General features: G+C 54.9%; 10 protein-coding genes across 10 annotated transcripts; 5 read left to right on the top strand and 5 right to left on the bottom strand.

Annotated features, from left to right (window-relative positions):
• Positions 1–46: 46 nt before the first annotated feature.
• Positions 47–1,309, top strand: LTR77_010289 (uncharacterized protein; the record flags this gene model as incomplete). The annotated part of the gene is made up of 4 exons (XM_064807512.1): positions 47–291; positions 350–363; positions 419–506; positions 568–1,309. 4 exons carry the CDS (start codon positions 47–49, stop codon positions 1,307–1,309), a joined length of 1,089 nt encoding a protein of 362 aa, XP_064654259.1.
• An 845-nt stretch (positions 1,310–2,154) lies between these two features.
• LTR77_010288 (uncharacterized protein) lies at positions 2,155–4,218 on the top strand (the record flags this gene model as incomplete). Its single annotated transcript, XM_064807511.1, has 2 exons — positions 2,155–2,274; positions 2,326–4,218. The coding sequence occupies 2 exons, from the start codon at positions 2,155–2,157 to the stop codon at positions 4,216–4,218; spliced, it is 2,013 nt and encodes a 670-aa protein (XP_064654258.1).
• Positions 4,219–4,823: 605 nt separating this feature from the next.
• LTR77_010287 (uncharacterized protein) lies at positions 4,824–5,652 on the top strand (the record flags this gene model as incomplete). The annotated part of the gene is made up of 2 exons (XM_064807510.1): positions 4,824–5,301; positions 5,354–5,652. 2 exons carry the CDS (start codon positions 4,824–4,826, stop codon positions 5,650–5,652), a joined length of 777 nt encoding a protein of 258 aa, XP_064654257.1.
• A 951-nt stretch (positions 5,653–6,603) lies between these two features.
• On the top strand, positions 6,604–7,931 carry LTR77_010286 (uncharacterized protein; the record flags this gene model as incomplete). Its single annotated transcript, XM_064807509.1, has 3 exons — positions 6,604–6,886; positions 6,943–7,809; positions 7,867–7,931. 3 exons carry the CDS (start codon positions 6,604–6,606, stop codon positions 7,929–7,931), a joined length of 1,215 nt encoding a protein of 404 aa, XP_064654256.1.
• Positions 7,932–8,217: 286 nt separating this feature from the next.
• Positions 8,218–10,473, bottom strand: RGT1 (Glucose-responsive transcription factor; the record flags this gene model as incomplete). The annotated part of the gene is made up of 1 exon (XM_064807508.1): positions 8,218–10,473. The coding sequence occupies one exon, from the start codon at positions 10,471–10,473 to the stop codon at positions 8,218–8,220; it is 2,256 nt and encodes a 751-aa protein (XP_064654255.1).
• Positions 10,474–10,675: 202 nt separating this feature from the next.
• LTR77_010284 (uncharacterized protein) lies at positions 10,676–11,764 on the bottom strand (the record flags this gene model as incomplete). Its single annotated transcript, XM_064807507.1, has 2 exons — positions 10,676–10,761; positions 11,005–11,764. 2 exons carry the CDS (start codon positions 11,762–11,764, stop codon positions 10,676–10,678), a joined length of 846 nt encoding a protein of 281 aa, XP_064654254.1.
• Positions 11,765–12,115: 351 nt separating this feature from the next.
• Positions 12,116–13,920, bottom strand: LTR77_010283 (uncharacterized protein; the record flags this gene model as incomplete). The annotated part of the gene is made up of 4 exons (XM_064807506.1): positions 12,116–12,230; positions 12,283–13,124; positions 13,249–13,495; positions 13,565–13,920. The coding sequence occupies 4 exons, from the start codon at positions 13,918–13,920 to the stop codon at positions 12,116–12,118; spliced, it is 1,560 nt and encodes a 519-aa protein (XP_064654253.1).
• A 569-nt stretch (positions 13,921–14,489) lies between these two features.
• On the top strand, positions 14,490–15,707 carry LTR77_010282 (uncharacterized protein; the record flags this gene model as incomplete). The annotated part of the gene is made up of 2 exons (XM_064807505.1): positions 14,490–14,763; positions 14,797–15,707. 2 exons carry the CDS (start codon positions 14,490–14,492, stop codon positions 15,705–15,707), a joined length of 1,185 nt encoding a protein of 394 aa, XP_064654252.1.
• A 150-nt stretch (positions 15,708–15,857) lies between these two features.
• Positions 15,858–20,204, bottom strand: SSN2 (mediator of RNA polymerase II transcription subunit 13; the record flags this gene model as incomplete). Its single annotated transcript, XM_064807504.1, has 1 exon — positions 15,858–20,204. The coding sequence occupies one exon, from the start codon at positions 20,202–20,204 to the stop codon at positions 15,858–15,860; it is 4,347 nt and encodes a 1,448-aa protein (XP_064654251.1).
• Positions 20,205–20,753: 549 nt separating this feature from the next.
• On the bottom strand, positions 20,754–21,749 carry LTR77_010280 (uncharacterized protein; the record flags this gene model as incomplete). The annotated part of the gene is made up of 2 exons (XM_064807503.1): positions 20,754–21,374; positions 21,576–21,749. 2 exons carry the CDS (start codon positions 21,747–21,749, stop codon positions 20,754–20,756), a joined length of 795 nt encoding a protein of 264 aa, XP_064654250.1.
• Positions 21,750–21,790: the final 41 nt, after the last annotated feature.

Genomic DNA, 21,790 nt, shown 5'->3' with positions numbered 1-21,790 from the left:
TGGTCCTTACGCTCTGCGACGACGCCGCTTACAGAGACTCGCCGAGATGGGTATCATCAACGCGTCGGCCATTCCACACGACGTCGAGACTTCCAAAGTAGGCGGACGGGAATGGGACTCGCTTACGCCCGAGGAGAAGAAGCTATCATGCCGTGCTATGGAAGCATATGCGGGTATGGTAGATTCGATAGACGTGAACGTCGGTAAAGTGGTCGACTACCTAAAGAAAAGCGGGGAGTATGACAACACCTTCATCGTCTTTATGAGTGATAACGGGGCGGAGGGCGCTGCGTGAGTTCTCTCCAGATGACTTCGAGCAGGGACCTGGCGGCTTACTATTCTGATTTAGGCTGGAGGCTGTCCGCAAGTGATCCATGAACGAGCAGGGAAGAGACACATACTAACATCCTGTCCGCAGCCGTCATGGGCGATAACATTCTGCAGGCTATCCACCAGTACTATGACAACTCGTATGAGAACCTTGGTGCCTGGAACTCGTTTTCATGGTATGTGCCGTTGCTCCCGAAAGCAGATTTGACTGAAGAGCAAGCTGACATTCCTTTCAAGGCTCGGCCCTCTTTGGGCCCAAGCCTCAACCGCCCCCTCGAGGCTGTTTAAGTGCTATCCCTCTGAGGGAGGCATCTTAGTCCCCTGCGTCGTCAAGCCTCCTATCAACAAGATGCCCTGCGCACCACCGAAGGGCTCCCTGAATCGTTCCTTTTCGACCGTCATGGACTTTTTGCCCACATTCCTCGACCTTGCCGGCATTTCTCTCCCACCAGCATCAGCGAAGGAGCGCTCGGCAGCGCTATATGATGCGAAGGATGTGACAACTCGCAAGATGACCACTTTCCGAGGCAAAGATGTGCATGCTGTTCGGGGTCGCTCCTGGATGCCCTACTTTGGCCGAGGAGAGAAGGAGGAGGAGGACGAGACGTGGGCAATCTACTCGTCACAAGAGCCCGTCGGATGGGAGCTGTTCGCCCGTGGTGCTCTACGGAAAGGAGAATGGAAGATTGTGCACATCGACAAGAAGCATGGAGGCGTAGGAGAAGGCGACACAGGGTGGGAGCTCTTCAACATTGCCCGGGATCCCGGTGAGACCGAAGACCTTGCCAGGGCTGAGCCGGAAAAGTACAAGGAGCTACTGGCCCACTGGGATGAGTATGTGGTCGACTGTGGCATCGTCTGGGGAGACTTTGCTTCAGCTCCTGGATTTCGCAAGGACGAGGCGCCGGATTACTGGCAAGACGAGCTGGAGCTACAGAGTTCATGGATGGTTGCCAAAGGTGGTGAGACAGTCCAGTAGCATAGACTTTAGATACTTAATACAGCTATAGACTTCGACGAGGTCACGTCCAAAGGTAATCACGTATTCTGGAGGCAAGCGTAGGACAAGTAGCTATGGCAATAGCGTAGCATGGTCTCTGGAAAGGTCGTCGAGGCTCCGGAGGGCTAGTTTCAGCTTGATATTACTCTGCCTTACTGCTCGGGCGTATACTCCTTCAGCCACGGTTTGTATCCGACATTCACCCGATCCCAGAGACGGTAGCTAACATGGTATGCGTTGTAGCCTACTCCAGAATGAACAGACCAGGCACAACGACCGGGAACTCGTCCACATACGCGAGTGTAGTATCGATCTGGATGAGGTCCTTAAGGCCTGGCTTGTTGTCCGCCTCGAGAACAGAGATATTTGTTCTGGAGGTGAGGCTATGGCATCTACAACGGTGGGTCTGTCATGCCATACCAGCATGGCTTTGTGAAGTGAGCTGGATGTCTCCGTTTCGTCGTGCTGTTCTTTGTACGTTATAGCCAATCTAGTCCTTTGTTTCCAATACTGCATTGCTGTACACCTCCAACTCGTTTGAACAGGAATGTGAGTTTCAACTTTCATGTGACATGTGACAATCACATGCATTCGACGTCACTAATGGTGAGCTTAAGCGGCGGGCCGTCCCACGCTGCGTGACAACAATACCTTGTTGTCGGCTTCAAAACCTCACCCAAAGACACACTCACCTCCTGTATACCTGGACACTCTGCGTCCATACGCACCCACACACAAGCTCGAGGCCATCTTTCGATCACCTCCGCAACCACAATCATACCTGCAAGAAGCTTTCTGAACCATCACCAGCGCACTCAGCAGCAATGCAAGACCATACCATCATCACGGCCATTTTCGCCTGCCTCTCCCTCTTCTTCCTTCTCCTGAACCACGACAAGCCTTGCGCTACCCACAAGGCGCTCACCAGCATCTCGGCCGCTGTGGTAAGCGAGAACATCCTTCGAGTGTGTCATTCCATGCTTACCTTCTCATAGCCCGTTCTCGCTGTCGGCCGCGACATCGTCGTACCCACCACCGTATGGCTCATTGAGAGCGACAGCCTCCCCGCCCGCCACCTCCGCAGCAGTTCTCTCTGGTTCTGTCTCCTGTTTGTGTTCGCCATCTCCTGGATCGGCCTTCCCGAGAACGTAACAGCAATCGCTGTACTACCACCTGCTCTGCCACCGAGCGGAGAGGCAGCAAACATCCTGCCCGCCGCACCTGTCGCACCCGCCCCTTCTCCACCACAAACATCATCACAGGCACCGACCTCAGGACCGGCACCACCACCGCCACCACCAGTGGCGCAGAGAACTGCGCGACAGCTGTACTTCCCTCCTCTGCCGCCAAAGCGCATCACTGGAACGCTTCTCCGATCGAAAAGGCCGTTTGCCGCCAGCACAGCGAGCGCGCCGGACACGACAAGGCGTATCGTTCTCGAGAAGAGGGCAAGCGGCCTGAGATCGTGCTTGGTGCATCCAGCAGCGAGAGCGCAGTCTCTGCAGTATCGGCATCTTCTCGCGCAGCCTGTCAAGAGTTCCGCCAGCGTACGGTTTGAGAAGGTCACCAGGGCAGACGATGGCTCGGAGAAGCCCATCAGCCAGCCAACGCCGGCGAAGGCTCCGGCAGCACCGACCGCGCCTCCTCCCCAGCCGGAGGCCAAAGAAGAGGCCACTGCAGCGGCCGAAGAGCCGACTGTGTCGAGCAAGGAAGGCGGAGAGGAGGAGCAGGGCAGAGAGACCCGGCCGACCGAAGAGCCATCTCCCGAGCAGACTGAGGCCGGAGAGCCCAGTACAGCCGGTGAGAACGGCCTTTCTGGGCGTGTTGATGTTGAGAAGGTGGCGGTACCTCACACAACTGTCCAGTCGGAGCCTGACGCCAAGGAAGGCCCGGGTCTCGAGCAGGCTGGTGCCGAAGAGGCCAGTACAGCGGCCGACAATGGCACTGCCGAGTCTGCTGGTGCGGGAGAAGAGACCGAGCCGATGGACGAGACTGCGGATCCTGCGCGATCCATCCCGGTTCCTGAGGTCCAGCATCTCCGAGAGGAGCAGATGCACGATGCTCCTACACCGACTGAGCAGCAGGTCAGCGGGCAGCACGAGGTCGGAGACGAGGGGCAGATGGCTATGGGTACCGATCTGGAGATCTCGGATGCTCCATCGGGCGTCCAGCCATCCCCACCGCCTCCCAACGACCAAGCCATGCAAGACGCCAGTATGCCGACTGAGCAGAACAGCCAGAGCCAGCAGAGTTTTGGAGAGGACAGGAGGCCAGCTACGCCACCTCTCCGTGAGTATACCATGGATGATGCCAGCCCAGTGCCTGCGCAGATCAGCGAGGCGAGCAATGGACCTCTTCTCGTGAATCGGAAAAGTTTACAAGGCCGTAGTACTCAGCACGGCTCCTTATGTTTCGTTCCGACCCAGGAGAACAAGCCTGCCATGCGACTCTTTCGACTCACCAGAACTGGACCGTCAGCCGCTCGTGGTAGAGCCTCTGCCAATTTCGAAGAGCGGAAGGCCATCAGACTTCAAAGAGAGAGTCAGGGCGCCGATCTTTTTGACCAGACTCTTGCAGTTTTCAATACGACTGATGAAGAGCCTTCACTGATTGCTCAGTGCAACAAGAAGTGTAAGAATAGATACCTCAAAGGAGAGCCTGTTACCTACCACGGTAAGGTCTGGTGCCGTCTATGCTTCCAGAAAGCGCATCCTGGCGTACCTTTTCCGCGCGATCAGTTACGTGAATGCGAACAATGCGAGGAGAAAGATCAGCCGTCAGTTGCGCATAAGACAACCTTGTATTGCCTCGACTGCTGGTCGAAGGAGAAACCTGGAGAGACTCCCGATGGCGATGATGGCTTTTCGGCACCATCCACATATGCTTGAATGCTTGCGGCGACTTCTTCGATGGAATGGAAGACATCTCGCACCAGGACACGAAGACGACAGTGAAAGTGCAAGGACCTGGAACGAAGCAAGTCTGGCGAACTCCGAACGCCGGCACCACTGAGATGAGACGAACCAGAAGCAAGTGCAGCGAGTCCACTTTTCATCGTGTTCAACCCACCGACTTTGTTATCGCAGTGGATGTGGATGCCAGACGCGCAATCGCTGGGCGTCTCAAAAGCATGTCACAATGCATTGCGACTTGCCACTGGCTGCTTCACCTTCAGCGTCCTTTCGCCGCCATGTTAGCGGCGAGGACAACGTTCGCTACTGCTGTGGCATGCAGCGAGCCTCCGAACGTGCCTGCACGAGCACCTCTTATACGGTAGGTAGGGCTCACACATGCCTTCCTTATGAAACCTCCCATTCCCAATGCAAGCCTCGCGAAACCTACGAGTAGGTCACAAACCTCAGAACCAGCAGTCCTGGGACACAAACTCCGACAATACCTAAACACCATCACCCTACAACTCACCACATTCTTCTCCCATTCGAGACTTACACGCGAAGAATAACAAGCCAGAAAGACAGCACCGGCTGCGAATATGGCACCTAACGTCCACTGCGTACGGCACGCACAAGGCCACCATAACCTCTCCGTGGCCAACCACCAGATGCACGATCCTCTCCTCACACCCTACGGCGAAGAACAATGCCGCAACCTACGCAAAACCTTTCCGAACATCGACAAGGTCGATCTCGTAGTAGCATCGCCTCTCAAGCGGACAGTGTACACTGCACTACTATCGTTTGAGTCGGTGCTAAAGGAGAAGAAACTTAAGATCATTTGTCTGCCCGAGCTACAAGAGACGAGCGATCTGCCTTGTGATACTGGGTCGGCACCAGATGAGCTGGCAAAGGAATTTGAAGGCAAGCCGGTCGATCTGAGCCTGGTCAATTGGGGCTGGAACAGCAAGCGCATGAAATGGGCGCCGAATGCCCCAGCGATCGAAAGGAGGGCGAGGGAAGCGAGGCAATGGCTGATGGCACGGCCAGAGAAGGAGATTGTGGTCGTCTCGCATGGTTCGTCTCCACCACTGCACTCACCAATTGCCCGTCCACTGACGTTGTGCAGGAGGCTACCTCCACTACCTCACCGAAGACTGGTCGGATAGCGCACGATTTGCAGGCACCGGATGGGCCAACACCGAGTTCCGCTCTTACTCCTCCAGCACGTACCAGGCCGACGAAGCTCACTTTACCGAGACCCAAGAGTCGAGACGACGCCGCTTGGGCGATGAGAAGCCGCTCGATCACAACGAGGCTACACAGCTCAAGCGCACTTCTACGAACGAGCGCAAGCAGGAGACGAGCGACTACCTGGACAAGGCGGCCAAGACGAACGATGTACAGGCGATCCAGGCGAAGGTATAAATATTCCTTTTCGCCGAGCGCTCTCTGCCGGTGGGTGTTCATGCATGCGAGGTCTTAGACTGATGTTGTGGCATAGCTTAAGGAGCGTAAGAGGGAGGGCGTTGCAGATGCCTATTGTTCCCTGTAGTGCTGGTTTGCTGAGTAGTATGCTGGAGCTTTGAGGGGTTTGAGGATCAGGGTGTGATGCGCAGATGCGGCATGATCACGACTTCACTACAGACATAGACATAGATCATTGAGAGATGAATGACGAGACCATCACCATTCGACGAAGCGCTCTTTCGAAATCCCCTCGTGACTTCCAGTCTGCTTTAGGCACTCTTCGACCTCACCTCTTCCTCCAAACTTCCTCCAAGTAGGACTTCCCCTCTCACCTCCCTCTACCGTCCTTCCGATTTCAATGGTCCCGACTGCGGCGACATGACTCGAGCGAATGCTCAACCTATCTTCCGGCTTGCTGAACTCAGATCCTGGAGCCACACCATTACATCAGGCACTTTAGTCAACATACAATGAGCACCCAAAGCCTGAATCGAATCGCCTCGACCTAACTTACCACGCCACCAGATTCAACCGCATTTCACCAACCCCAGGCCTCTTCTCTTCACTCCAAAGGTTTCCGAATGCGAGCAAAGGTCTTGATCGACTTGCCTCATCCGGCAGTAGCACACGCGCCAAGCGAGCGGTATGACGCTTCGCCTACTGATAAGACTCGCTCAACTCGCCTTATCTCGAGCTTCGAGAGCCTTGCCATCCCAGCCATTGACGACGGTTCCTGCGTCTCTATCGCCCGCTAATGCTGCTCGCTCGGCTCCGATGGACTGTAAAGAAGAAGCAGAGCACCAGGCACGTGGAGCTGGAGAAGGTTTATTAGAGTGAGGTAGGTCATGGAGCTTCGAGAGATTTTTCTGAGCTTCATCTCGTTGATCTCTGTTTCAATCATACAGCAAGATGCGTTCATTCCTATCTATTGGTGCGGCGGCGAGCTGCCTGCTGTCCAATGTCGTTGCTACTCGCATCCCAGCTAGAGTAGGCGCGAGAGCGGCGGATAGCGTGGTCAAGCCGAAGGTCATGATCGTAAGCATGTTCGATCCGGAAGCGGACGTATGGTATGGCATCCCGGAGTTCGATGTGTTGGCGATGAACATCACCATTCCTGGAGGGAGCCCGCTCTTTCCTGATGTGCACTGCACGGCAAATGGTGACGTCTGTCAGTACACCATTGGCGAGAGCGGTATGAGCTATATCATCCATGCTGCCAGCATGCTATATGCTAATGAAGGAGTACAGAGATCAACGCCGCAACCTCAATTGCCTCTCTCGTCCGCTCTCCGCGCTTCGATCTCACAACCACCTACTTCATGATCGCCGGCATCGCCGGGGTCAACCCAGAAGTCGCAAGCATCTGCAGCGTCACCTTCGCCAAATACGCTGTCCAAGTCGCCTTGCAATACGAGTTCTCCCAATTCGAGATCCCAACCAACTTCACAAGCGGCTACATCCCTCTCGGCGCTCACTCACCGCAGCAATACCCAACCTCCATCTACGGCACCGAAGTCTTCGAGTTCAACCAAGACCTCCAGCACTGGGCCGCCGAGCAAGCCCGCACCGCTTCTCTAAACGACAGCTCCGACGCCGTAGCCTACCGTGCCAACTACGGTGTCAACGCCGCCTACGCCGCCGGAGCCGCTCCACCAGCCGTCTACGAATGCGACGTAGCGACCTCAGACGTCTACTACTCCGGCACCATTCTCGGCGAGGCCTTCGGCAACTTCACCACCCTCATCACGAACGGCAGCGGCGTCTACTGCACCACTGCGCAAGAAGACAACGCTACAGGCGAAGCTCTGCTCCGCGCAGCCATCGACAAGCTGCTCGATTTCTCCCGTGTGATTGTCATGCGTACGGCGTCCGACTTCGATCGTCCGTACCCTGGTGAAGCGGCGACGACGAATCTGTTCTGGGCGGAGCAGGGAGCTTTTGGGCCTGCGATCGAGAATATTTATCTGGCGGGGATTAAGGTGGTGAATGGGATTTTGGATGGTTGGGATGGGCAGTTTGCGAGGGGTATGAATGCGAGTAATTATGTTGGAGATATCTTTGGCTCGTTGAAGGGATCGATTGAGCCGGACTTTGGGCCTTATACTTATAACAACAGTGAGTTCGATCGGATGCCGGCCGTTGAAGGGCGGACCTGCTAACGAGATCCAACAGATCCAGTCAAGCGGAGCACGAAGAGCATGAGACGCAAGACCATGAAGCCGGTCAGGGTGTTGTAGGAGAAACAGGACGATCTAAGAGCCACGACTGGGATGACAACTACGATATGATGTTAGTTATACTTGAGGTCGCCTGTACAGTCTGTAGGCGACCAACCTAAAAAGTTCACGCCAGGAACCGCTTCCTCCTCTACACGACCATGTTCGTCTCGTAGACGCATTCGATGTGTACATAAAAGGGTATAGATTCGTAACCATGCTTTGCACGGTCTTTAGACATATCAACATGTCAAATAGGAAGGCCCCGCTACGAAGGCGAAGTCTATCAACACCTCGTAACGACTTCTCACGCTTTAAACCTCCCCTGCCCCAGCGCACTCAAATACCCATGCCTCGTCAAACCCGTAGGATCGAACCCCTGCCCCTCACTCCCCGCCGCCTCGGCCAAGGTCTCCAATCCGCCAGCTCCCTGCGCCATCCGCTCTCTCTTCCTATTGACAAGCTCCCGCACAGCGCCATCCCAACCTTCACTCTCCGTCTTGCCCGCTAGCCCTCTGCCCTCGCCAAGTGCCTCAGACAGCTGATCAAGCCCACGCAGAGCTTCAGCCCTCGTCTTCGGGACATCGCACAATTCGCACAACGTCATAGCCGCTAAAGCACCAAAATGGTGGTTCAGCGGCGTCACGGGCGTCATACGGGAATTCAGCACTGTAGCGACTTTGACGGCGTGCTCGACCATCTCCACCGGTTCAGTGGTGGGGTTGAGGCGCTTGATGAGGAGGTGGCAGTGGTGGTAGCTGAGGTGGACGAGGTTGAGGGAGCCCCAGACGCTTTCGACGGATTCGCGGAAGCGGTCGATCTCGCCTGCCAGTGTGAGGCCGAGGAGGGCTGAAGCCGGATTGGTGGGCGCCATGACATCTGTAGAGGGCCTTTTGGTTGTGGTGAGGATTGCGGCCAAGTGGCCGACGATGAAGGAGAGGCGCGCGAGATGGTATGTTGACTCTCCTAGCAGCATCTGATCTTCCGGTAGCAGAACGACTGAGTTCTCAGGAAGTTTGAGCAAGTCTGCCGTACTGCTCGCGTGCCATCTGTCAAGGATAAACAGCACCCACCACACCCGCCGAGCAAGCCGTTCCTCGCTGTCTCTGTCGCCGTCGAGAAGTGATTGCGAGGCTCCAGTCCGAATGACGTTGATCTCTAGCTGCCCAGCCACACCCGCCGCTCTGCCGAGCCACTCTGCACGGCTTGGTCCAGCTTCGCCTCGAATCGTGGCTGGGCCGTGGTTGTCGCATTCTAACGCCATGAGTAACAGCGTCTGCAGATACACCAAATTCGTAGCGTTTGTATGAGAGCTGGGGTTGTCGAAAGGATATTTCGCAAGCAACTCGGCAGCCTTCTTAATCGCTTGTGCGTAGTTTGCGTTCGGCGCCAGAGAAGTGGTTGGGAACGTGCGCATCAAGCAGTCCAGCGCAGCCAGAAAAGCATCTCGTAGTGATCCTGGACACTCGCCCAGACGCTGGCGCAGACGGTGCTTGCTGTTGGGAAGCAGAGGGAAAGTCTGGTGGATGATGCGATAGTATTCATTGATGATCGATTCATCCCAGTCGAAGTTGTTGATTGCCGGCCCAACCTCTTCCGCAGCGCGATGGTTGAGAGCTGTGTCTTCTTGCGTGGTAGCGGGCGCGCCGTGCCTCCAAAATGGCTGCTGGCCTGACTGCTGGCCCATCTTTGCCGTTTGAGGCTGGTATGGCGGAGCGTAATAGAGCTGTTGCTGAGGTGGCTGAGGCGGATACTGCCCTGGCTGTTGGTGCTGTTGATGCTGCATTGGTGTCTGAGGTTGACCGTGTGCCATCTCCGACGTGGCATGCGATCTCTTATCACCGACTCTTGGGTCTAGTATTCCCATGCCATCATGCATATTCTGCACTTGCTGCATCTCCCTCTGTACCCGGCGCACCTCCTCTCGTAGGCCGTCGTTGACTTCCGGATTACCACCAGGACCAACCTGCTTCTCCAGCGTGTTCAGACGCTCCGCCAGCTCTTTGATATAGCCTTTGCTGGGCCCGCGCTTCATGGGCTGCCTGCTGAAAGCGCACCTAGCGCCTGTCCGCACGCAGCTCGAGCACGGCTGGTTGGCCGTTTCGTCCGAGGCATCGCATCTGATCTTCTTCCTCCTACACTCGTCACATGCCCTGCTCGTCTTAGTCCTAGGGGTGTTCCGCGTAGACTGCTCTCCGCCCGCCTGTTGTACAAACGGTGACGGCGGTAGTGGAAGTCCTCCGCCGTTCTGATATTGCGGTTGCTGAGGACCCTGATGCTGCTGCTGCTGCATCACCGGCGGATACTGACCGAAGCTGCCTATCATGCTTGACAGCTCCTCCCGTAGTTGCGAATCATCTTGCATTGCGCCTTGCTGTTGCGGTCGCTCGTCAGCGTTCGCGCCGGGACCGGCATCAGGCGCATTCTGTCCTTCATGCTGATGTCGCTGCTGCTCATGCTCCGCCTGCGGATTTTGCACAGGTTGCTGAGAGTAGAATGGCAGAGAGCCGACGTTCTGCTCGCCGGATGCACCGCTGGGGGACGGGTATCGTTCGCCGGACATGCTGGGTGGTGCGGAAGGTGTTGTAGAGTTGTTAAGTTCTCAACCTTAGCACTCAATCACATTGCACCCGTAGATTCCGTTCGCATTCGAAAGTGGTGCAAGTCAAGGCGTTAAAAGAACATGACGTGAAGTCGAAGTCGAAGGCATTGAAGGCAGGTGACAGCCATCTTTGCGACAGCCTCCTCCCACTTCGCTAGCGCCATCATGCGGGAGACGATCGATGCACGCCATTTCGGCCAACGACCTCGTCGTCCAATCCAAGATCGGTGGACGAGTCGAAGTAGCTAACTGTACAGAAGTCAAGATGGTCTACAATATGGTATGGAGGCTCCAATACGAATTCGCGGTCCGGTCGGTACGGAAAAACGTGTTGACGGTGCCCTCGATTCTTGGATACAAGAGGTTATGTGTGCGGCAGTGGTATCATCGCAAGGCTACGGACAGCGATGTTCTGGCTCACAAGAAGCAAGAGATGCACGCATAAAGCACATCAGGTACTCTTCGGCGGAAACAACAACCTCCCCTCCATACCCCCGTCAACCATAACATTCATCCCATTAACATGCCCGCTCAACGTCGGACTCGCCAGCACAGCAACCTGCCTCGCCACATCCTCCGGCTTCGCGACCTTCTGCAACGGCGTCGTGGCAAGCGCTCGCTCCACGAACGCCGTGTCCTTCAACGCATTCTGCGCGAGAGGCGTGCTCACCCAGCCAGGGTTGACGCTATTGACCCGTCCGCGGGGAGCGATGGCGACGATCTCGTTCTTGAGGGTGGGTGTGAGTCCGTACATGAGGGCAGATTTGGCGGCGGAGTAGTCGCCGTGGTTCGCTTCGCCGAATTTGCCGGCGGTGGAGCCGATGAAGATGATGGTTGCTGCGTCTTTGGTGCTGTCGTCCGCACTCTTGAGTACACGAAGGTATGCGCGGCAGAGTAGAAATGGCCCGGTGAGATCGACAGCCATGGTGTTGCTCCACTGCTCCAGGTCCATGTCGACGATGTGCTTGTTGTCCTCCGGCCAGATGCCATGATTCACCACCAGCACGCTTACTGGGCCTCCGTTCTTCTCTGCCGCGTTAGAGAGTAGCTTGTCAACAGACTTCTCATCGCGGACGTCAGCTTGAAGAGCAACAATGTCGGTTGAATTGGCCAGCTCCCCGATGCGAGAGTTATAGTGGGCGGTCACGCGTGCTCCAAGTTGGCGGAATGTATGGACCGTCTCCAGGCCTATACCTCCCGCAGCGCCGGTAACGAGAACGTGTACTCCTTTGAGGCCGAAGTCCAGAGACATCTTGATAGAAAGGGAGACGAAGACGAAAGATCGTTGGTACTGTGAGAAGAGTCGTTTCCAGTCGAGGGTGTTAAACTTATGGATAGACGAGAGGATGATTCTTGTGACGAGTGATACTTCGTGACTCTGCTAGAGCTGCTTTGCATAAAGTCAGAGACCACAGAGATCGTTCTGTTCGATGGCCGCATGCTCTGTGTGGAGGGCACAGCGCTACTGCCATTTGAGGAAGGTAGAAAGCGGCTTGCCCGAGCCAATGAGGCTTCTTCTATCCAGTCTGGTATGGTTCGTACATGATTTCGTTCCCCAGTTTAAGGTTGGAACTGTCTTGGAGACATTGTCCTCAGACGGAGCTTACATAGATTTGTTCTCATACCGGAAGGGTTGAAAGCCTTCAGTAAGGATGTCCGGCTTTTCTTCCCAAAGTTCCATAATCAATTGGCCGAAGAGGCCGTTAGCCCATGTAAACCTGCCCGGGGCGTCAGCGAGTGTGTTCAAAGAAGCCGAAGAGTCTATCATACCACTGCCGTGTCCACTGCGTCTCGTCATTGCTATCCACACTTTCATGGATCAGTCCCAACCCGCTGGTGGAGCCCACGACCTCCCTGATGGCAGCGAAGATCTCCCAGTAATCATCCGTCGTGAAAGCCTGCATGATCAAAGACATCGGCCACACTGCACACGGTCTGATGTGCGGGCTGCCCACGCCACTGATGACACTTCCTTTGCAGTACCACGGATTCATCTTGCTGAGCACGAAATCGCGAGTTCGCAGATACAGTGGATCGTTCCTGTCAACATACCCCAAGAACGGCGCAGAGAGCAGCGAAGGGATGTTGGCGTCATCCATAAGATTGCGACCGCCATATCCATCGACTTCGTAGGCGTAGATCTTCTGCCCAGTGGGCGACCTCACGATACCCCACTGCTCGATCCCACCACGAATGTCGTTCGCAAGGTCTCTCATCTCACCCGCCAGGCCTTTCGGTGCGTTTGGAAGCTTGGCCATGATCGATGCGGTCGAATCCAAATAGCGGGCCATCATCATGTTTGCAGCGATTCCAAAGTCGTAGATTGCGGAGTCGTCGCTCGGTCGAAAGGGAGAACGGACCAGCCCAGTGTAATTGACTGGACTGTTGAAGCCATTGTTGCCTTGGGTGCCAGCAGCAGACATGGTATACGACTGGAAGGTGTACGCCGGAGGGATCCACTCGCCATCCGGACCGTAGGTTGGTCTTTGCATGTCTTTGGCTGCATTGAGGATGGACTGTACAGCAGGGATCCATTGGAACTTGCTGAAGAAGTCAAGGTCCTGCGTTCTGTTGTAATAATCATGGCTCAGTTGAAGGAACCCACCCCAGTCCTGCAGGAGATTAGCAATGCATCCTCGATAGCTCGTAATGGCTGGGGCAATGGCTATACAAGGCACTTTCCAGGCTGCAAAGTACATGCGCTGGATTTAGAAGTGAGAAGGAGAGCTGACTCACATCTAACTCAAAGTTGCAGGTGAACACAACATTCACATCGTAAGGCGGAGTGACCTTATACCTCGCACCATTGGTTCCAGCGTTGATACCAGCCTCTTCTGGTGGCAGGAAGGCGTTGCAGTATGGAAACTGGATGAGGTACCGAGCTTGCATGTTCAGCGTCCCTCGAAAGACAGATGCAATGTCGTCGGTCTTCTGTTTGAGAACAGCCTTGTAAGGGGCGATCTGGTTGGCAGAGTCTCGAACCCTTTCGTGCGTAACAAGGGGCCTCAGCATGTGTCTTAGAAAGTGGTTCTGGAGGCGGACATGAACTCACCACATGGCGTCAATATCGCCGGTAATCACAAAACATAGTTCCTCGTCACTGTTGTTGCTGGCCGTACCACGCCATTTAATTGCCGTGTCAAGCGTGTTCGGAAAGGTATTCTCGAACAGACGAAAGAGATCTGGGTCCGCGATCACGTCCTTGAGCTTCGTGATGGCCTTCTCAACTCCACTTGAGTTGAATGTCCGGCATTCGGGACTCGGTCGCATGTAGCTGAGCTTGTGGCCACCCGTGGAGAAGGGCTCGTGGTACTCTTGCGAGTATCGGGAGTAGCTTGGACATTCTGCAGTTGATACACCTATGAGTAGCACCAGGGGGAGAAGCCATCGGCCCAGTAATCCGGCCATTCTGAAGGCTATGACTTCACCGTCAAGGAGCGGGAGATGTCATCGACTCGCAAGCGGTCCCTCGAAGTTCATACCAAGCCAGGCCGGTCCTGGCGGAAGAAGTAGACGTCACACGCGTGCAGGAGGGAACGCGAAGCCCATCTCAAAGGACGATCCGAGCCAGAAAGGGTTTAGTCTTTAACGGCCTGGGGCGGCCCGGCAGATATGCTTAAGCTAATAAGTATAACTGCTGGCGATGTGACAACAGTTCACCAGTTCCACCTTCCCAACGCTATATATCATCGTGCGTTATCGTATTAAGACCGCTGAGTAGTTCGCAGCAGCCGATTAGACAGAGACAGCTACCTGCTGCCTCCCATGTGGTTGACCACTCGCGCTAAGGATGCCGCTATTGAGCGGCCAAGATCATCCTTCAGCCTGCGCACCCCTGTATGGATCTTAAAGCTCTTTCTTGCCCTCATTCTTTCCTCTCCTAACATATACGACGAGTGTCGGAGCCAAGGTGGCTTATCCGATTGACTATTTGCCACAATTCAATCGATCTCGCCTTGGAGGGCTTCTGTTTAATTATGAGCCTTCTACTTAGCCTACCCGCCGAGTTGCTGGACAACATCGTTGAGCTAGTCGTCGAAGATGCCCGGCTACCGCCCCTTACCATAAAGGCTGCTCACCAAACTCGGATGAGAGACGAAGACATGCCTTCCGGAAGGATCCATGGGTTCCAAAGCAGGAGCTTCGGACCACGCCATGTTCGTTACGAGAGAACGGAGACAAGAGCGAATGCATCGGGACTGCTACTTGCTTGCCGCCAGACTCACAAGCAGACCAAAGACGCCCTTGCTCGTTTGTACCCAAACGGTTTTACATACTCCCTAGATGTCATGGTGATCAATGAGACTGAACTATGGCCAACCTGGCTGCATGTTCCATCAGTTGCGAAGCGCATTTCAGAAGTCAAAGTCAACTTCCGTGTGTATGACGCCGAAGAGGACGATGAAGCTCACTGTGTCGTGCGCGAGGGTGGCGGCCATGAAAGCTTGGAATGGTGTTTCTGGTTCCTCCTCGAGTGTTTTCTTCGATGCGGGCCTGCGAATCCGCCGGTTGCGTCCCATGATGAGCCATACCGTAGCGATTCTATCTCCTGCATCGAGGACGTTTCAATCGAGTTCTCTACCGGCACTCCTCCGTCAAAGCAGTCTGCTTCTGAAGAGGATGAAATTCAACAAAAGCTCGTCGGCGCGTATCGCAAACGTCGAAATAAGATTGCCGACCACATTATCCATAAAACATACGAGCTGATGTCAATGGGTTATCACGAATCCGAATATGGCAAACTGTTATATGAGCGCATCGGCGACATGAGAGCAGGCGGCGAAGGTAGGGACACATGGGGCTTCCAACTTGGCGAATGGCTCGGGGAGATGCACCCACGGCCTGATCGCGGACAAATAGATGACACCACAACGACGTTCGGCCATCTGCCCGCGGACTGCAGATTGAGAAGTGCTTGGAACTGGAAGCATAGCACGGTGCAACGGCGCATCAGTCTGGGTTTGCACATTCCTGATCCGTTCGCTTGGCCAGGCAGTCAGCAATGGCGCCATTGGAAGAACTTGAAAGATGGCCGATCCGAAGGCAATGCCTGCGGACGCTCGTGTTATTGCGATTACGGAGGTCTCGACGAAAAGTTGATTGAGGGCACTACAAGGGGTAGAGAAACCACAATCCATGGTGGCCCACCAAACGCTGAAGAGGCTTCGGGCGAAATATGGTGGGAAGAAGCTTAGTGCCCGTGACTTTGTGCTTGTGCAATGCACTTACGTTGGGAACTTGACTGTCGTTTTGTGCGAGCAAGAAATATGGCAAGGCGCAGCATTTCACGCAAAACTGCCTCGAGAAATGCTTCACATTATCACCACGTTGCTCATGCTCATTCATCACAAGAACCCATTCACACCATCCGCCCCTCTCACAGCACAAGCAACATGCAAAGGCAGCAGACTTCCATGCTCAGTACCCAGTCTCCTCATCCTTCCAAGCAATGCCAGGCCTCTGTACATCCGCAATACTTCCCTAAGGGTCATCTCCGCCTGCCTAGCTGGTCCTTCATCAACTGCACCGCCGGGCCGGACGCGGATGTCCCAGTGCAAGCTGATAGCCATTGCTTTCAGCGGCGTAGCGGTGCGTGTGGGGGCTGCATTGCCTCTACGGAAGAGTAGGCCCTTGGCAAGAGGGTTAGGCATGGTAGGCACTGTATTGGCAGCTGTTGAGCCCGGTGTGGCGGAAGAAGATGTAAATGCTGGGGAGAGAAGCATGCCCCAGCTCTCATCCGCGGTGTCAGTGAGGTGTGCGTCTGGGTCATTCTCAGAAGCGGCAGTGGGCTCAGCCGGAGTAGGTGTGGGTGGAACATGGCCCTGACCGCTCGCGTCTGGCGATACCGTCAAGCTTCCCGGTTGTGGCGTCGATCCAGGCGTGAGAAACCCTTGTCCGGCAGTCTGACCTGTTTGCTCACTGCTCCCCGCCGGAAGCGGAGGCGTAAGATGAATTGGCGGACTGTCATCCACTGCTATGAGCGTTACATGCATGACCTGCTTCTTGACCTTGGAGATCGCAAGAGCTCTCCAGCATTTCTGAATGCTAGGCGCGATGTGGGTATCAGCAACGATGAACACCCGCCAAGTCACCTCCCTTGCAGCGATGATCTCGCAGGTCCTGTCCCAGACCTCTGCGGCAGCATCTTTGAAGGATCGGCCGCGAAGGCAGAATGTAGTGGTCATTTGGTATCGACCAGTACTATCGAGCCAACAAACTGCCAGCCATAGCTTGTCTGGACTCAGGGAATAGGCGAGGTGTAGAACAGAGCCTTCGTGCATTAGGTCGCTTGGCGGATCAGCCGTGAGCTGGAATGCTATTCTCTTGGGCGAGACAGATGACAGCTCAACCGCGGGCGCAGCCATGATGGACAGCGCAGCTCCAATGTCAGTCGAAGCTGCCGTTTTGGATGAAGGCGGACATCGGTTGTACACTTCCATTGCGAGGGAGACGTATTGCGCACTGTCCAGCACCACCAAACCATCTGGCGACGCGAGTAGCGAGATGGGTATGATTTGGAGCACGATGTCGCTGCGGGGAGCCTTCTGTGACGCTTTCGAGGTTGAGGCGCGACAATATCTGAAAAGCCGCCAATAGCAAGCACAGAGAAATTGAGTCGACCAGTCAGTCTCGAATGGGTCGACAAGAAGAATGACAACTGATTGATTAGGGTGTTCGCGCCCAGCAGGCTCGATCGCTTTGCCAATCTGTTCGCAAGCCGTTCGATAGCTGTTCATCGCAGACTCAATGGGTGGGGCGTCCGCAGTATCGCGAAACTTTAAGACTCCGTTCTCATACGACAAATAGGCAGATCCATCCTCCTCATCGCCAGGATCCGGAAGTGAAAGAGCATCCTCGGGTTCACAAATACCCAGCTTGCAACTTTCGTATGCCCTTGAGAAACTCCGCATGAAGTCTTGTGCGGAGCTCGCCAGATCCGCGTTATCTGGTAGGACGATGATGCTGGTCATGTCCTTGGCTCCATTGGCGGGTCCAAGACTCAAGGCATTCCAGAAGTCAACGGCGGGCGGTAGCATCTCCCAGGCGTCCGCACCACGCTGGACGCGCACGTACGGTGGTGGAATGGGAAAGAAATCGGGGCCAAGCTGCATGCTGCCTTCTCGATATGGCATGCGCGGCTGACTCATCTGAGGGGCTTTGCTATTGGCAGCTATGGGGCGTGGCGGTGGCTCTTTGATCAAAGCCAATTTTGCAGGGCCACAGTCTTGTGCCGAAGGGAGAATGTGGTCGAGTGCAGTCCTGACAGCGGTAGCTACGGAGGCCTCAGTAGACTTGTGATACGGGTCTGCAGCCGGGCCCATAGTCTTGACAGCAGCCTTAATTGCACCGGTCGAAGAAGATGCTTGCTCGCAGACAAGTTGTGCTACGTATATCAGCTCAGGTTTCGTGAGCGCCAGCACCTTTGCAACGTCGACTGATGCGGAGTTCCACTTCCCATTGACGCTGTTGTGGCGGACAAAGCGGCTAGTAGATGTACCTGTCGCATCACGGTGTGGCCGGCGCATGATGCTTGTTGTAAGCATCTGCATCTGCCGATCATCGACAATGTTTTCGTCGTCCATTCCGGATGCGTCGTCAAACCATCCTTGGGCTTGAGGCCCGGTGAGCTGCAGCTGTCCTTGCATGGAGGTCCTCTTCCTCTTCTTCGACTCCCACGGCAACTTTGGCGGCATGTTGTCGTCTTCACTCACGCTCGTCATGGAACCGTAGGAGTCATCTTCACTCGAAGAATACATATCCGTGTCCGCATCGTCTGGGCTGGTAGAAGGCTTAGACCGCTCTTTCTTCGATTTGGAGGGGAGGGATATGTTTGGTCCATCTGGTGACGACTTTTGGGCACGAAGCTTGTTCGGAACTGTATATCTGTCGGAAAATGTAAGACCTTCGTTGAACTGAACTGGATCGAATGTGCTGCGGTGGTGTGACCGGGAGGACAGCCCATCAGCTGACATTGCACTAGCCGGTACAGGCGGTGGGAAGAGTCTCTCTTTGATGCCAAAGGGGCTTAGAGGTTTCTCGGGAGGGTGAAGAACAGGCGCAGGCGACTGAAATGGTGGAAGAGGGCTGTCTTTTGCCGGAGGCTCTTCGTGGACCATGACTGGTGAGTCAGGCACAGTGTTGACAGTCGGAGGATCCGGTAGAGATTCCGAAGGCAACAGGTTCGGACTGCGCGGCGTAGCATCGGTGCTATTCATGACCATATCGGTAGGAGGTTGGTGAATATTGTCGTCTGCTCCAGCAGCGTGTTCCTCGACCATATCAGTGTCTTTGGTGCCTTCTCCGCCTTCAGTCTCCTCGTCTGGCTCATCGAAGTAATCAAAGTCCTCATCTCCAACTTCGTTAGTACCGAAGTCCATCTCTGTTATGTCACCGAACAGATCGTCACTGTGTGGTTTATATGTTGGCCCCTCTCTGGCGGACTCCATACTGTTGCCTCTTCCAGCATGATCAGCATCTGCAGGCAATGCTGAGTCCTCCTCCATGGCCGTCGAATCGATCTGCATGGCTGAACTCAGACTGTCGGAAGTTGGATGAACCGGCAGATGCCCAGGCACTAGCCCGTCAGGTGGAGTAGGGTAGATTCCAGCTAAGGCGGCCTGCTGGTCGACCTGGCGTTGGTTGAATGGTGGCGATGTGGCTATTGGCGTTTCTGCTATCGCAGCTGAGCTTGACGCAGTGTTGTCAATCATGGCCGTATCTTTGGCGGGGGTAGTCATGTCTCGCGTCGTCACGTCCTTAAACCACCCTTCCGCAGCGGCAAAAGGATCTCTGAATCCTGCCTGCGTGTAAGATGGGTTGTTGAACCAGTACTGCCATTCGATGTCCGACGCTGAGCTCAAGTCTGGGCGTGTCGTGGGCCAGTGCGCAAGACATAATCGTTCAGGCCAGATGAAGTGCTCGGTGTTGTTTGCACCCGACAGCTCCACGACAGACCATTTATCCTCGGGTGATATCTCGATGCATTCTGCCAACAGAACATCCGAGACACTCTGTTTCCAGTGGGCGCCTCGAATGATCTGCCTATCTGCGGTGGTTGGTAGAGGGTCCTTCGTATCACTCTGTGCAATGAGCCTTGCTTTTACGCCGCTCGGCGCTAAGAAGACTTCGCTGCCAGGTAAAGCGCCGAAGAAGTGTAGAGGGCGAAGATTGGACGGGTATTTCGTCCATGAGACATACATCGCGCCGCTCTCAGTCATCCGAGTGTGCAGCTTGATAATTGTGGCAGTGCCGTTTGACTCGCTTGCTTCCTCGACCGCAGGGCTCAGCAGCCACTCACAAGGACCGGCGTGCACCATTCCATGGCCCATGGCAAACAGGTAGGTCGTAGAGCCTTCTACTGCCTCCAGTAAGATATCCTTGACCTCCACACCATTGCTCGTGTCTAGAGGCTGTGTATCGCGGACCAGGCCCTTCTCTTGCACAGTCAATGGCAGATCCTGCAGTTCTGCCGCATGGAGGATGTCTTCATCGGTCTGTCCAAACACCCAGAGTCGATTCGGCTGAGCAGAGCAGACGATGTTGCGCCTTCTGAGCTCTCCAATAGCCCTTCCTAGCGTATCTTGCCCGAATTCCTGCTCTGGATAGGTGTAGTGCGTGTAGTACCAGTCCATGAGTCCCTCTACTACTTTGACATTCGTCGTACATGCTTTTAAGAAGTCGTTGCCGTACATGGCTTCTGATATCCGTCCGCTATGGGACGTATCGATGGTGGGAACGTCGCGGAAGGGTCGGTGGGCTCATTGGCTTCGTTCAAGAGTAGCACGAAGACTGAGACTTCAATACCGGCTGCAATGTATGTGAATATTGGCGGTGTGGTCGATATAGCACGACCTAGTGTCGTGAGAGATGAGGTCTTGGAGTCGAGGCGGGAGCAGCCGGGGCTTCATCAAGAACACTTCACTTCACCTCCTTACGGACAGACGACACCTCGACACAAATAGCGACACGGCTGTGATTAGGTCCATAGGTAGGACTCGGTCATCTTACACATCCCTCTATGTATCCAATGACAAGGTCAAGAATATAGCGTATGAATCAGCACATCAAGACATTAACATGAGCTCTTCTGGCGGCGACATTGAGCGGGATATGGATGTGGGAAGGCCTTTTGTAGGCCTGAATAGCTTAAGTACCGTTTGCATTCCCCGCTTCGAGTGCATTGCATCTTTCAACGCTTTCTGCATCATCCCGTGCCGCCTGCAACCGAGCAAATACCATCATTAGAGATACTTCCTCGTCTTCTCAACCACATACTTCGTCATGTCCTCCGGGTCCGAAACATACGGGAAGTGCATACCAGGTATGACCGAGATCGGGATTTCCAGCTCCACAGCAGTGACGATATTGTCAAAGAACCCAGCGGTGGGTGTCGAAGCGCCAATTGACCAATCCAACGGCTTCCCCTTCAGCTTCTCCTTGTCGACGGGAAACGAACATCCAAGCGAGCGGATGTAGCCTCGTGCCCACCTTGAAAAGTTATGCCAGATGCGGTTGAGAGCCTCTTCGCCCAAGCCTTCCCATGCAGCAGAATTGTCGCCGAAGTAGGTTTTGGGCATGTTGGTTGCCATGGCGTTGCTGAGTTCTTCGTCCGGGAGATCAAGCAAAGCCAGCAGCGGTGGTATCGCATAGGTTGGCACTTCATGCGCAAGTGCATTGCGGATCCGAGTTGGATAGTCGGCAACCAGAGCCAGCACTGTCGAGCCGCCTGAACTGCAGCCCCAGATGGTGGCGACGTCAATGTTCAATGCATCCATGATAGCAATGACATATGATGCCAGCTTCTGAGCTGTTATGTTCTGGTACGTCTCTGGAGGAGCTTCGCGGGATCTCGACAGCCCTGGCTATTGAACGCAGAATTAGAATCACCCCGGTCGGGTCTCACGAGTCTCACGGCGGCCGCTATGTCCAAGGCCAGGTCAAAGGCGGACCCTTAAAAGCTAAACATGCCTTCGAGGCAAATTCGGCCAGGAAACTCGCGTAGCTCTTAAGCCTGAGACACAGCGGCGACGTGTAGAGGGGTGGTTGTAGGATCGGTTACATACCATGTCAAAGGTCGTCACTTTGAACCCTTCGGCAGCAAGCAACGACATTGGCTTGTCGAACATTGTGCAGTCTCCTAGGCCATCTGGGATAAGGACGAGATCTGGCCCTGACCCTTCTTGCTCGTAGTACCAGTTGATGCCATGGTCGGACTTGATCGTGCCTGTGGTACGCATGTTGACTTGTAGTGAGAGGTAAGTGTCTAGCAATCTTGCCA

Source organism: Saxophila tyrrhenica (assembly GCF_035928015.1).
Source record: "Saxophila tyrrhenica strain CCFEE 5935 chromosome Unknown scaffold_22, whole genome shotgun sequence".
NCBI classification, from domain to species: Eukaryota; Fungi; Ascomycota; class Dothideomycetes; order Mycosphaerellales; family Extremaceae; genus Saxophila; species Saxophila tyrrhenica.
The sequence above is the reverse complement of the archived record's forward strand: the minus strand, read 5'-3'. Positions and strand labels throughout refer to the sequence as shown.